Consider the following 14,224-nt stretch of genomic DNA (forward strand, 5'->3'; position numbering starts at 1 on the left):
TATCTCCCTAAAAAATATTTAATAAATTGAAATATAATATTTTTACTAACTATATTGCAGCAAATTTCAACTAACATTGATGATGATGCTTCAATTATAATTACCCAACAAAGGGATAAGTTAAGAGGGTAGCTTAGCAACTGGAGATAAGATTAATTAGCAGTAAACACCTAATAAAGAAGACCAATTAATTTAATTAATTGTTTGTGGTTGCTTAACTTCACTAATTTTTTTCATCATCTTCTAACCAAACTATCAAACTAACTCAAACTGGGAATTGGAGTACTCTATACCTGTGGGCTGTGACACTCCCTATTAAAATTGTAATTTTAAAAGTCAGTGTTTTTTCTTGTATTTTTTTTTAAAAATTAAATTGATTGTAATTTCATCATCATCATCTAATAACTATGACGATCGATGTTTACTACTCAAAATCAAGCATTTACAATTAGTCAATGATATTTATTAAAGTGAAAAGACAGTTATTATTGAAACAGAATAAACACTCCCACACATTGGTAGAATTTAAATTCATGACCACCTTACAGTTGTACAACCTCAGACTAAATTGGCCCACATTGACAAATCTTAGTGTATTTTAACTACACTTAATTTGGAGGAGTTTGGGGAAATTAGGCTAGCGGAATTAATTAGAGTATGATATATTATGTCAAAGTTATTAATATATATAGGAGAAGGTGGATTTGAATTAAAATTTTGCTAAATTTTCCTATATCATGTGAAGTGGAATGTGCAGGGAATAGGACATGTGAGAGGAAAGCTTATTAGGGTAGGGAATGGATGGTTGGCATGTGAATCTTTTATTCTGGTGAGATAGACTGCGAGCATTTGTTGGGTGAATTGCACAGAATTACATTATCCTTTCGCTCTTCAACACTTCAACCTGCACTTATCAGAAAACAACAAATATTTCCCTTTATTTGATCTTATATGTAGTATTATTCATGCTTTATTACCAACGGCACAATTATTTGTGGAATACAACTCTTCCACTCCTATTGTTATTTGACTTAATTTATAAAGTTAGCAAATTTGAACAACATATATATTGCTGTATTTGTACCCACTTCCGCTGCTGTGGATCATGCCATTTCAATTGTAGGATCTCCATTGTCATCATCTTATACATGATTCACAATATTTAATATTTTCACATTGGATTCACAAAAATTAAACCCTACCAACAATTACAGCTCTTCACCACATCATTCTTGTTCTTTATTAAATTTTTTTTTTGGACTAAAAATTAGTAGAAGAAGGCCGAACAACGTAACATTTTTCTCGTTGGTTGTGACCATAATTAAAAGTTTTTCGCTCCTTCTATATATTCTACAATTCAAAAGGTAAGCTTGTCACCACAATTCTATTAAAAGAAATAGTCCGTTCACTTGAACTACCATTTTGACAGCGTCGTCTCCATTATTATAATGAATTCGTTGGAGTTTTTGTAAACAAGTACCAGCAATCAATGTTTGACATAGTGTAATTTTGTGTGTGATATTTGAAAAATTAATAAAAATGGAATGGTGCAAAGTTGTGGACATTCCCTTTGATTCACGCCACAAACGCCATGATTCCATGCCCCCCTTTTCCTTGATTTACACCATACTCCTCATGCGCCTACCTGCTTCACATGTCACCTTTCTCAACCATCCCCCTTACCTTTCTTTTCTGCTTTCTGGTTTCTACTCCCACTCCACGCATATTATCTCAACCCTTTTCACACTAATTACCCCCAACTTCTCCATTCCTCTCTCTTTCTTCTTCTTCCATTATTTGTATTTTGACACTCCAATAGGTGTGTCGGACTTTCTTTTTTACTTTAATTTCTGAATAAATTAAAAGATTTGTGGGATATATGTCAGAGTAATATCATTGTATTCAATGTAATTTCAACAATTTTTTAGAGCATTCATGCATTAAAATCGAAAATGCTATAGCCTAAAGCAATTTTGATCGATGACTAACCCAATGTGTTCAAGTGCGTAAAATTTATTTATAATTCTAAGTACCTAATTCCCACAAATTGTTTATATTAAATTCTAGCTCTTTCTAAATATATGTATCTTGTTAATGTATAATAATCTACAATTTAACACAATATTTTCTTATCCCTTCTATCTCCGCGATTCCATCACAATTCTTTTTATAAAAAATTATGTTCAATTTCTAATATTCAAATTCACCTGCCAATCAGACTTGGGCCTTTCTCATGTGGGTTCAAGCCTCAATGTCAACTTAATATTTTATTCGTGCCGACAGCCCAACTCAATCCCCAAAAACTATAATATCCATGGCCCAGCCCAATTTGCATATAATTCTTTTCTGGCTTTAAATACAAACATAATTACCATTGTGGAGGAAAAACAAGTAAAGGTAAAATCAATTTCTAGTTTTCCTAAATAATCCCCAGATTTTGCTGAGAAGATAGTAATTAAAATTCAAGAAATTAGAAAAATAAGCACATCCCGCCCCGTTACCAAATGTTGCATTTTGCGACCGCTTAATTCATTACATACCATGTTTATAAATTTGACGATGTTTATATATTCAAAAGAATAAGTTGTATATATATAACGTGAATGTTTTGAATAAAATATCTTTTTACGATGAAATCAAACTACCCCATTTCATGAGAATTTTAAGTTCACAATTTTTTAGATAAAAGTTAACCAAAAGGAAATTATGGTCTCATCTCAAGAAACAGCTTTATTTTTCAGAATTTATGGAGAGGAAGGAGTGTCAATGGGACCATTGTTCAAATTCAATGCCTTTGGACTTGGTGACAAAAATTAAAAGGCTCTTTATACCAACTTTTACAACTCTTTTGTTCCATATTTTCAAATTACACTACATTTTCATAATTATATCTTGTTTTTCCCTTCTTTACTTTCAAACTTCTGACCTAATCTCACTTCAAATAAAATTCTTGAGATGGAGTTACTTTTCACCCCACCCCCCTTCCCCCAATCTTTTCACTTTTAACACCTAGTTATTAATAATTTTACCAATGCTCTTCCAAGGGCAAAATGGTCTTTTTTGGGGGCAACGAGCTTTAATGATAACTGGTGGCATCTTATGGGTTTTGAGCTGTGGGTCAGCGGATCTAGCCGTTACACTACCCAACATTTGAATAAAGGGAAAACTAAGAACTTTTTAAAATTCCGAAATGACCGTTGAGCCTTATCGGGTTTCCTCATCAAAAACACGCTGCTCTGCTCTGTTTTCCTCTGTTTCTCAGACAGAATTTTCTTCAGGTTGAAGAAGAGATTTTTGTGGATGGCGAATAATCTGGTGTTCAGCGATGAAGAGATGGCGGTCGACGAGTGCCTCGGTTACCCGAAAGCCTACGCCAAGCTCTGTCGTGATCGGAGTATTGGGCCCTTCAGCCACGGCCCGCCTTTCACTTTCACTCCTTATGCTCTTCCTCAATCAGAGGTAAATTCATGGATTTGCGAATATGGGCTTTATTATTTACTCTAATGTCTTCAAAGAGAAGCTTTGGTTGCATGATGTTGCCCACTTACAATGGTGGGTTAGATGAGAATTCTATTATGTGTTTGTGTTTCTTGAAGTAGAGGAAGAAATGTGATGTTGTTGGCAATATGAATCGAATCAGGTTGTGATTTGAAGTATACTTCGTTCCAGTTTGAGTTCTCTGAAGGTGATGGGCAATGACTTTTACTCATGACCCTCTACTTGGTTGCTGAGAAAATTAAAGGGAAATTGTTGAGTTTAATTGCTTGATTCCTTCAAGCTGATTGTGGATTTGAAGTGAAAATTGTAATTCTTCTTGAAATTTAGATATAATTGAAAGAACTGGAAATTTCATCTCAGTGATTATAGCTTTTGAATTCCTAAGTTCAACCATCAAGGATGCGGATATGTTTACAAGCTGAAAGTTTCACACTTTAGAATTTCTTTGCTGATCTTCCAAAACTATCTGTTTGGACTACAGCAAAATACACTATCCCCTAAGCTCCAATTCTTGAAAATTCAGTCTTTAAGTAACAAATTCTGTACTTTTAGCCGGTGTTTAAGTCATTGTTGTTGATGGTGCAGGATTCAAGAGCAAAGGAACTGGATGACATGTTTCCTGTTACTGACCCCAAAGCAAAGCCTACAACCAAGCCCAAGATCTTCTTGAGTCTCTTATGGAAACAGCTCAATCATCTTGGGTAAGGCAATAATTTTCCCATGTTTTTTTTTTATATTTCAGTTATCTTGAAGCACAGGTGTCTTATAATTCGTGGACAATCTAAAATCCAGGAATGCCGGCTTTGATCCAGAAATAATTCGTGTGGATCCTTACGGCAATGTGCTATACTATCATGCCGATGCTGCTTCCCCTCTTGCTTGGGAGATTGATCATTGGTTTCCTTGCTCAAGTAATTGCGTTTTATGTGTTTATTTTAGATTTTAGAGAAATTTCAGTTTGGAGTGGAGGACTTTAATTTTTGGTTTATAACCGCAGGAGGAGGATTGACGGTTCCATGCAACCTCAGAATATTGCAATGGCAAGTCTGCAAAAGGAAGCATAACAAGCTAGAGTTTCTCATACCTTGGTGGGATTTTCAAGTGGGCATTTCCATTAACCAGTTTTTGTCCATCTTTGCTTCATCCAACTCGGATTTCAGGTTGGTAATGTAATAAATTCACAGCGTTTCATGATTCGACCATGATATGATATACTTGGTTAGATTTGTTGGAGTGTGGAAACTTGGCCTAATGCTATTAAAGAATTTTAGCATACACCTTATGTCAGGATTGTTTTGGTTTTTCTGCAATTGTACATATATCACTGGAGACTCGTATATAAGTGATGGATGGTTATCTATTACATTGTGCGATAATTCATTCTTAGTAAGAGATTTTAAGCAACGGCAGGCGCATATGTAATTCAGCTTTGGACAACAAAAAGTTCGTGTTTCTTTTTGCCTAGACTTTGCAATCCTGTTTTGCAATTTCCTGATAACATTCTATTTTCTTCTTCAGGCGGAGAGCATTTTCATGGTTGTTTTCGGAAGGTGAATGTGAAGAACTGAATGCTTCACAGACAGTTGATTCCCACACTTTCCCACAACATTTCTTAGAATCGAAAGGGAAACTAGGCTTGGCTCCAGCTGCTGTTGTTCTTTCTCGAAGAGAACCTTTTGATGCTCCATTTAAATCAGTGGATGTTAACCGAAGGCCTAGATCAAGCACTCCGATAGTAGGTCAGTTGCAAATGATCAAAATACTCCACATCTTCTTCTTAGTATGACCAAAAATCAATTTCCACAAGCTTCAACTATTAGCTTCTCTTAACATCTCATTCTGATTGTGGCAGCTGTGAAGAAAATGAAACAGCTCCCGAAAGAAAATGAAGATCCGTTAATAGTGTCCAATCCGTATCAAGCAATTGTCATGGCCAGAGATTCTTTAAAACAGAGAGAAGAAACAGCAAAGATGCAGGCAGAAATACAGAAATTAGATAATGAAGTCGGTGAATTGCAGCAGAAGACCGAGGAGGAGAAACTTTCGATCCAAGAACTGGAGTTGGTGCTGATAAAGAAGAGAAGACGAGCTGAAAAGTGTCGACGACTGGCAGAGTCACAGTCTTCCTACAGGGCAATGTTGGAAAAGATGATTAGAGATGCCATGCACCAGTAAGATTGTGTAAAAACCCAATCACATGAGCAGCACATAATCATCTTGTGTTATCTGAATTGTTTCGTTATCTTTTCTTCTTGCAGGAGTGTTGTCTACAAGGAACAAGTGAGGTTGAATCAAGCAGCGGCAAGTGCTCTTTTGGCCAGACTTGAAGCCCAGAAAGCAATTTGTGATTCTGCTGAGAGGGAACTCCATAGGAAGTACAAACAAAGAGATGAGCTAGAGAAACAGATTAGACCTGAATGGGAGCAAGCAAGGAAAAGGACAAGAATGGATGATGCCCTTAATGAAGAGAAAGATGATAAGATTGCTCTGTATTTGCCAGAAAACGAGCAAACGAAGCAACCAGAGGAGGAAATGAATGATGCTTCACTTGCAGAAAATGCCAAGCAGAAGATTCTGTATTTGCCAGAAGCTGAGTCCACTGCCCCTTTGCACAAGGAATTGAGAAAGTTCTTGGAGGAAGATCAGAGTGCTTCACCTGCAAGTTTACTGCAAAATGAGGAACTAGGGCAGGAAGGGACCAAAGGACATAGAGAGATGACAAACAATGTTAGCTTATTGAAGTCTGCTGCAGTTGCAGGAGAGAATAGGTATGTAATTGAAGAAAGACTTGAAAAGTTGGAGATGCAAGATGGAGGGAAAATATACAATATTCAGTTCCCATTTAATCATGAACCAGACAAAGAGGAGGACGAAGAGAGCAGAAGACAACGTGGGAAAGGAAATGTTGAGAAATGGCTGCAATTTCTTCTCCAAGGTACAGCAGAGGATGCTGACTTGAATACTCAAAGCACTGATGAAAAGGAAACCACAAAGAGCGATGAATTAATCAAGAAGCTGAATCTGGTATATCCACTGACAGAGATCAAAGTTTCAAGAGCTCAGGAATCACAATGTACTGAGACTGAAAAGGAGGTTGAAAAGTTAGATGATCAGGCTGTGATACTGGACAAAAATGACGAGAAAAAAACAGGCGGTGCTGTTGAAACGGCAGCCAGGAATTCAGTCTCAGATGGAGGAAAAGAGAATGGGAAGAAGCATTCAGTAGTTAATATGGCAAGTAACACTCCATTTAAGAACCCTCCTTACAGAATTGTGCCAGAGAAGATTAAAGTAAAGGAATCAGTTTCCATAAGCAAAGGAGCAGGAAGAATGAGTAGCCCTGATGTGAATGCTGCAAGAAGAGAGAAAATCGGCAAGGAGAGGGAACTTTTGAGGTCAGAGAGTGCCAGAGCATTTAGGCGAATCCCATCTTCTCCCTCTCTTATCTTGGAAGGCATGAAAAAGAGGGTGGACTGCATAGGAAAGAAACCGTTGGTACTTGATGACAATGATGGTGATGACGGCCATGCAGCCAGAAACAGCTTCCTTAAATCATCGATCAAAACAATAAAGAGAGCTGTGAGGATTTAGGTTGTTTGTGCAGCAGTTATCCTTTTGTGTGTGTGATTTGTTGAGAGAGATGCTCTCCTAACTAAATAAGGGTGTGAAATTTGTCATTTGTTCTTTATTGTTTTGGTTGTGAGATATGTAATAACAGCTTGTTGTTTGACAGAATCCATTAAGTAGAAAAAATGTTCAAAACAGAGCAAGTTGCATTGACTGAGAGACATGTATGATGGTATGTTATTTCATGTATTTTAATGCTACAGAATAGTTTACAGCAGATGCCCACTCAATTGCAAGGAAGAAGGCATTTATGTCCCCAGTTCACCATCCCCCATATTTACATGCATTTACAAACAAAAATTACAAGCTGAGATTCTGAATCCACTTTGCCGTTGCGTTCTCCATTTGTGGCTGACCTGCGTTTCAAAGCTCCTCCATAATTTGCCATTGTGTTGTCCACTTGTTTCAGGACACAGTCACCGTTCTAGCTGCTTTAATGCACTAGTAATGGATACGTGCCTTACATGTGATTCATATGTTTTTACTAAAATAATATTATAATTTTAAATTTTAATAATTAAATCCAAAATATATTTTTCACAATAAAAAGAAATGAATTCGCCAAATGTTGGTCGACTTGAATAATTGTCTTAATATATAGGAAAATGTAAACAAGTTAAAAATACCAACTTTAAATAATATTATAACATGAATATATTGTAATTTTCATTAGTTTTTTTCTTTTTTTCTTTTTATCTTGATCCTTGATAACATTTTCTTCTTGCTTTTCTTCGTGGATTTTGTCCTATACTTTCTTTTAAAGTTGTTAAGAGTTTCTTCATCATCACTCGACTTTGTATCTCAAACTGTTCTTGCTTTTCCTTCTAAGTTATTCTTCTTCTGCCTTTTTCTTAGTCGAGATCTCCTCATCTTTATCATTAATTTCAATTGATGTCGGGCCTTCTTACTAATAATTTCATTAATTCTTTTTATTCTCATTTTCTGGTAGGTGTTGTTTCTTTTAAATTGCCTCTGGTATAATGGTTAGTCTACTCTTGTTCACTTCTTCCTTTTCGTTAACTGCAATGAGAAATCGAAACACTGTGATTGTAGGCTTAATTCTCTGTAATATTTTCACTGATATTCTCTCTATAATAATTAATATACTACATTAGGTGATCATTTATTTATTTTAAATATAATTCATATAAAATACTTCCTCCAAGATTGTCACGTTTATCTTGATGACTGTTATAATAAAAAGTTATTTAATAAAATTAATCTGTTCAATTGATGTCAGATTTTTTTCTACAAGGCATCCAGCATATACGGCTATTGTTTCCTCAAACAACGTAATCGATGCACTGTCAGCTTCTTGAAGGATATTTAAATAAATACTCAATTAAAATTTTTTTAATGAATTAAATAAAATTATATAAAGAAGTAAACAAATGTTGGTGCAAGTACCAAGTCATTGTAGGAATGATCAAATAGATTTTCATAGTTTGAGAGGACTTTATACATATTGTTGAACTAATCTATACTTCACCAGTTTATTTCCAGTGAAAACTTTTCAGATGTTTCACTTGTATTCCTACCTTTTCTTGAAGATTTTTGCAAATGTGTTCTCTAAAAGCTAGCCTTAATTGCAAAGACTGCAAACTTTCCTGCAACTTTTTGGTTTCCTCCTCATCTTGTTTCGCTTTTTCTGCCTGTTCATACATAAAATTGAAACAGAAAAGAAAGTGAAGATTAGTTGGAAGACATTTTCAGTCAATGTAGCAAACAAGGATTCTCAGGCTGGGATTGTGCTTCGTACAAGCTGCTTGTATTTTAACAGCTCCGTGTGATCTGTTTGTCTCTGAGCAGGCCCATGTTCTACACCTCGGACACCGACTGACTTGCGAAATTCAAGGAACAAAAGGTTTCTCCTAAGTCGGCCACATTTGGGCTAATGTGAACAAACATCGAAGTCTTACAATCTCCTCCTGCATTAAAATTCCCTGGGTGTAATTAATATTCAAAAAGCTATATGAAGAAACAACTTCTTCCCCGTTACAGAATATTTATCAAGATTGCATTTCTAGCTATAGTATCATAACCATAAAAATAATTAAAAACTACTTCTACTTTTATCACTATTTATCAAAATCCTTATCTCGAAATGCATAGTAATAGTACACACCATCCTGATGGAAGAAAGGGTCTGTCACAACTAAATAAGTGTTGAGCTAAACAATAGAAATATTCAACTCACCTAGAGAACTTTGCAGAATATGTGAATTTCTTTTTTTTTTTTTTTAAGCATATGTGTGAGTTTTGATTCCTGCTTGTCAGCTGAATACACTAATTAGAAAATAACCTTGGGATATAGTATATAGCCACAAAAGTAAAACGTAAGCACACAGAGAAGGAAAGGCACTAATGTGTATCGAACATGAGATGTTTTGGAGGCAAGAGCAGAGATAACATCCCCCAGTGTTCATAAGGACTTGTTTATGAACTGGGATTCCTTCGGCCTATCCCCTTCAACTCAATCCTACAAACACACTCTTCCAGCCACATTTAGCTTCTTGTCCTTTGCCCACTTACTAAATTCTCTCCCATGAGAGTCACATGCAACAAGCTGCAATTATATTAGGACTTAAAAAAGGATACGTATTAATTCCATTAACTGAGAATACGCATTCAAACCAATAATCACCGATAATTACCAATAATCAGAGAGATCTGAATCAGATGAATAAACAAAGAAAAAGCAATGTAGATTGCAGAAGGTGATCAAAATTACCAGTGAGAACAGCTACGTAGCTCATTACTCATTAGCACTGGTTGATCCAACAGATCTTACTCGACTTCCTAATGAGAGTAGGCCCCATATCTCATCTATACCATAAACACCAAGCCTCAAGAAGTCGAGGGCCTGCGCAGCGACTGCTTTATTCCGAACCTGCATTTGCTGATTATTAACCCTTTTTCAATAAAAGTGACAGATATTCAAATAAGTTATCACTCATGTTCCTGTTCCTGTTTGCTAGTTTATGGTTACTACCATCTTCTAAGGCATTTTACGTCATTTAACTCGTAAATATCAAAGCATAAGGATTCAATTCAGTACCTTTTTCACTTGTCTGCATTTGTGTATGTCGTTTAAACAAGTAACAACACTACTTATTTGCAACAACGCACATAGACATGTAGGAGAACACCAAAGAATAAGGATATAAATTTCTAGTTTCAAATCCAATTTGCTTTATCATACCTTTCATGTATGTCAAATCCCCTCCTCCCTCTGAATTTTCATAGTACTAAACACTGAAAACAATTCCTACGTGATATTTTCCAAAGAGGCTCAATTACACATTTAATGATTGCAACAATTAAACCGTATGAAGTCTTGCGAATTCATTAAACATAGAAAATCAACCTGAGAAAAATAAAGAACTTACTTTTATCTGCACGACAACTTCTCTCCGTATAACCTTTTCATAGTCTTCAGATAATTCGTGGACTTGTGCCATACGAAGTCATGTTGAGGACTTCATTGAACACAGAAAATCATCAGCAAGGAAAAGAAGAAATCTGACCGAGTATCTCTGAATTAGCAGAGAATGAATGAATGGCGAGAAAACAAAGAATCACAAGGCAAGAGAAGTTTTGGAAGTCAGGGAGAAGGGAAGTCAAAAAATATGTAGGCAAATAGGCACTTGTTCATAATTTTTTTTAAATATAATAGGGCAAGTGAAGGGGTAAATTAGGCAAATTGAAAAAAGAAAGAAACCAAAATCCCTATTCATTCTTTTAAAGATATATAGATAGATAGATATAGATATTGTTTGCTACTTCTTCCAGATCTTTCCACCATGGAACATAACACGCCTTATATATAAATAAGATATCTATATGAATAGAATTCGCCAAGTTATCTCTTCGTCAAGATGGGGCCCAATAACCCTCATCTCCGCAAGAGCAGCTCCCATCCTTGAAATGGTGGAAATGTTCAGTGTCTCTGACAGAAATCTCTCTCCTAACAACCTTCGATATGAATTTGATTGTATTATGACAGCTTTCGCACATGTAGAGATTTTTTGTTACCCAAATAGGCATCCCAGGGGGAGTGTTTATGAGCCCAAATGCAACAGCCAGTCTCTCACTGTGCCCACAGAAAACATCTGCTTTTGAAGCCTCAACTTCATTTCTAAAATTTCTATCTGGATCACTATGACCTGTTGTCTTCATTTTCTCATAAAATCCCTGCAGGATAGCAGATATTTCTGTTATTTGCGGGTGGGAACTGTCACCACTAAGAAAGGCGTGGACTTTTCCTTTAACTTCCACCCAACTGCACCCAGGATCAATGGTAAGCCCCATCTCTCCCATGGTCTTCCTCAATTTAGCAACTTCATCCCACTTACCGCAGTCAGAATACAGATTGCACAGCAGAATATAATACCCGACACTCCTGTTATCCATCCCAAAAATATGCCGTGCAGCAAGCTCACCAAGTTCAACTTGTCTGTGAATCCTACATGCATTCAACAAGGCTCCCCATATAGCTGGATCTGGCGTCATAGGCATTTTTTCAATAACCTCATAAGCATCCTTCAGCTTTCCCGCACGACCAAGCAAATCCACCACACATGCATAATGTTTCAGATTTGGAGCAACAGAAAACTCTGTTTCCATGCTTTTAAAATACTGCAATCCTTCGGTCACCATACCAGATCTGCTACAAGCACACAGCAGAGCTATAAATGTAATCTCATCTGGCCTTACTCCTGATTTTATCATTCTATTAAATAACTCCATGGCAAGAGCACCTTGGCCCCTCTGGGCATGGCCAGTCAGCAAAATATTCCAAGAAGCAGCATCTTGTTTCTGTGTCTTAAACTGATTCCTAGCAGGCTCCATCCTCCCACACCTCACATACATGTCGAGGATTGCATTGGGCAGAAAACCATCAAATACTAATCCACTCCTCAATACATAGGCATGGATTTCCTTTCCACACATCAATGCCCCTATCCTGGCACATGCCGAAAGTACAGAGACCAAGGTAACGTCGTTTGGGTTTAGAATGATCATCATTTGCCTAAAATAAATCAATGCTTCAAAGCTTCTGTTATTAATCCGAAGCCCAAGAATAATTGATGTCCAAGATACTACATTTTTATCAGGAATCTGGTGAAAGACTTCTAAAGCCTTATCAATGCATTTACACTTGGAATAGAAGTCAATGAGAGCGTTAGCAACCATAAGATGCCCTATAAGTCCTGTCCTTTTGGCCAACTCATGAAGTTTCATGCCTAGATCTAGAAAACCAAGAGAAGCACACGCAGATAAAACACTGGCAATAGTGATCTCATCTGGCATAACACCTTCTAGCTCCATCACCTTATAGGTTTCGACAGCTTTTTGAGCCAACCCATTGTTGCAATAACCTGAAATCATCGATGTCCAAGACACCACATCTTTAGACTCAATTCTTACAAAAACTTTTTCTGCTTCACCCCACCTTCCAATACTTGAATACATCTGAATCAATGAGTTACTCACTGACTCATCAGCCCCATATTCCATCTTCGCAACGTACCCATGAACTGCCCTTCCAAGTCTCTCATTACCAAAGGCCTCACATGCTGAAATCACACTAGTCATGGTCATCAAATCCGGATCAAAACAACACTCCCTCATGGAAAAGAACAACCGCAACCCTTCCAAATACTCTCCATTTTCAAAATACCCAGCAATCATCGCATTCCATGAGATCTTATCCCTCCTACACATTCCGTCAAATAACATCCTAGCACTCCGCAGATCACCACACTTGACATACATAGTGATCAAAGCATTTACAACATCAATATCAGCCTCAAACCCAAACCTTAACACATGAGCATGAATCTCCGTACCCCATTCCCAGTTGCTCAACCCACCGCAAGCTCTCAACACACAAGGAAAAGTATACACATCAGGCCTAACACCAAACCCACCAAGCCACAACATTCTCCCATACAACTCAAGTGCCTCATCGAGAAACCCGTTCTTTGCATACCCACCAATCAAAACATTCCAAGAAAACACATCTCTTTCCTCCATTTTCCCAAACACGTACCACGCATCACTCAGATTCCCCAACCTCACAAACATGCTCAAGAGCGCATTTCCTAGCCTTAAACTCATCTGGCTTATCAAATTCGACACCAAAGAGTAAACTAGCGACCCTTCATTAGACGCCCTCTTGAATTCGCACAACCTTACTAAAGAAACAAATGTTTCCTCCTCTATATCACTTTGAGGCCCTTTCCCGACAGAAGTCAGGAAACTTATAGCTTGATTTAACTCATTTTGAATGCATAGCTGATTTAAATACGAGTTGGGGTCGGTTGTGAAGGAGGAACTGGAGTTCAGAAGAGACTTCTGGTGGCTTTTTCTGAGGGAAAATTGGTTGTTATTGGATATGACTTGAACAAAATTCTGAGTTTTGAGATTGGGGAGTTTTGAAAAATTGGGGGTTGGGCGGTCGGAATTGAGAGAAATTGGTGGGGTTTTCGTTGAGACAGCCATTTTAGCTGAAGCATGGCAAGAATGGAGCAAGGGTTTTAGTTGAGGTTTAATTGCTCATTAACTTTTGGCTGAAACATAAAAGTAAGCAAAATAGCGAAGATTACTGCAGATTGATTCCTTCAGGATAAGGCGGAGTGAGAGCGTTTCCCCGATAGCGCGCAGATTGATTACTTCACATAAGATAGTGAAGCTGATTAAGAAAGGAAATGAGAAGCCATGGTTTTGGGCTTTGAAGTTGCAGAGCAAGGGATGGAAGTTTTTGAAGAAGTCAGTGGTTGGTTGAGCGGGATGGTTTTATGATGAGTTTTATGGAGAAGTGTTTCTCCAGGGAAACTGGTTGGTTGAGCGGGCTAGTTTTATGATGAGTTTGTGTGGGAATTTATGAGGGCTTAGTAAGGATTTTTATCTTATTCTCGTATCATATGTCACACACATGTAAGGCATGCAACCCTAATTTTAAATAATTTAATTGTCTTTTTAATTTTTAAAAAGAACAAATATGGACAATCAAATATTAATGATACCAAAATGTGATAAAAAAATGCCGACGTAAATACGACAGCAATGATTTTGCCAAACGAATTTACTGATA

At 36.9% G+C, this 14,224-nt stretch overlaps 2 protein-coding genes across 3 annotated transcripts; one reads left to right on the forward strand and one right to left on the reverse strand.

Moving 5' to 3' along the window:
• Window positions 1-3,182: 3,182 nt before the first annotated feature.
• LOC105170951 (trichohyalin) lies at window positions 3,183-7,268 on the forward strand. The gene is made up of 7 exons (XM_011091912.3): window positions 3,183-3,459; window positions 4,084-4,199; window positions 4,291-4,409; window positions 4,496-4,658; window positions 5,017-5,237; window positions 5,351-5,669; window positions 5,757-7,268. The coding sequence occupies exons 1-7, from the start codon at window positions 3,301-3,303 to the stop codon at window positions 7,087-7,089; spliced, it is 2,430 nt and encodes an 809-aa protein (XP_011090214.2). The 5' UTR covers window positions 3,183-3,300; the 3' UTR covers window positions 7,090-7,268.
• A 1,241-nt stretch (window positions 7,269-8,509) lies between these two features.
• On the reverse strand, window positions 8,510-13,999 carry ECB2 (Tetratricopeptide repeat (TPR)-like superfamily protein). 2 transcript variants are annotated; one of them, XM_011091927.3, is made up of 4 exons: window positions 10,515-13,999; window positions 9,857-10,015; window positions 8,885-9,053; window positions 8,510-8,777 (listed from the first exon to the last, which is right to left on the reverse strand). In XM_011091927.3, exon 1 carries the CDS (start codon window positions 13,630-13,632, stop codon window positions 10,999-11,001), a length of 2,634 nt encoding a protein of 877 aa, XP_011090229.1. In that variant the 5' UTR covers window positions 13,633-13,999; the 3' UTR covers window positions 8,510-8,777; window positions 8,885-9,053; window positions 9,857-10,015; window positions 10,515-10,998. The 2 variants fall into 2 exon arrangements, with proteins under 2 accessions (XP_011090229.1, XP_020551893.1); XM_020696234.2 differs by having other exon boundaries at window positions 9,857-10,024.
• Window positions 14,000-14,224: the final 225 nt, after the last annotated feature.

The sequence above is a fragment of the Sesamum indicum genome, linkage group LG1 (genome assembly GCF_026168435.1).
Source record: "Sesamum indicum cultivar Baizhima isolate 11 linkage group LG1, ASM2616843v1, whole genome shotgun sequence".
In the NCBI taxonomy this organism is placed as follows: Eukaryota; Viridiplantae; Streptophyta; class Magnoliopsida; order Lamiales; family Pedaliaceae; genus Sesamum; species Sesamum indicum.

What these genes read in the sequence shown, in the direction of transcription:
- ECB2 (XM_011091927.3), bottom strand. Translation starts at nt 13,632, where the DNA reads ATGGCTGTCTCAACGAAAACCCCACCAATTTCTCTCAATTCCGACCGC.
- LOC105170951 (XM_011091912.3), top strand. Translation starts at nt 3,301, where the DNA reads ATGGCGAATAATCTGGTGTTCAGCGATGAAGAGATGGCGGTCGACGAG. An exon ending in AAACAGCTCAATCATCTTGG is followed by an intron (nt 4,200 to 4,290) that starts GTAAGGCAATAA and finishes TCTAAAATCCAG; the next exon opens with GAATGCCGGCTTTGATCCAG. An exon ending in ATCAAGCACTCCGATAGTAG is followed by an intron (nt 5,238 to 5,350) that starts GTCAGTTGCAAA and finishes TGATTGTGGCAG; the next exon opens with CTGTGAAGAAAATGAAACAG.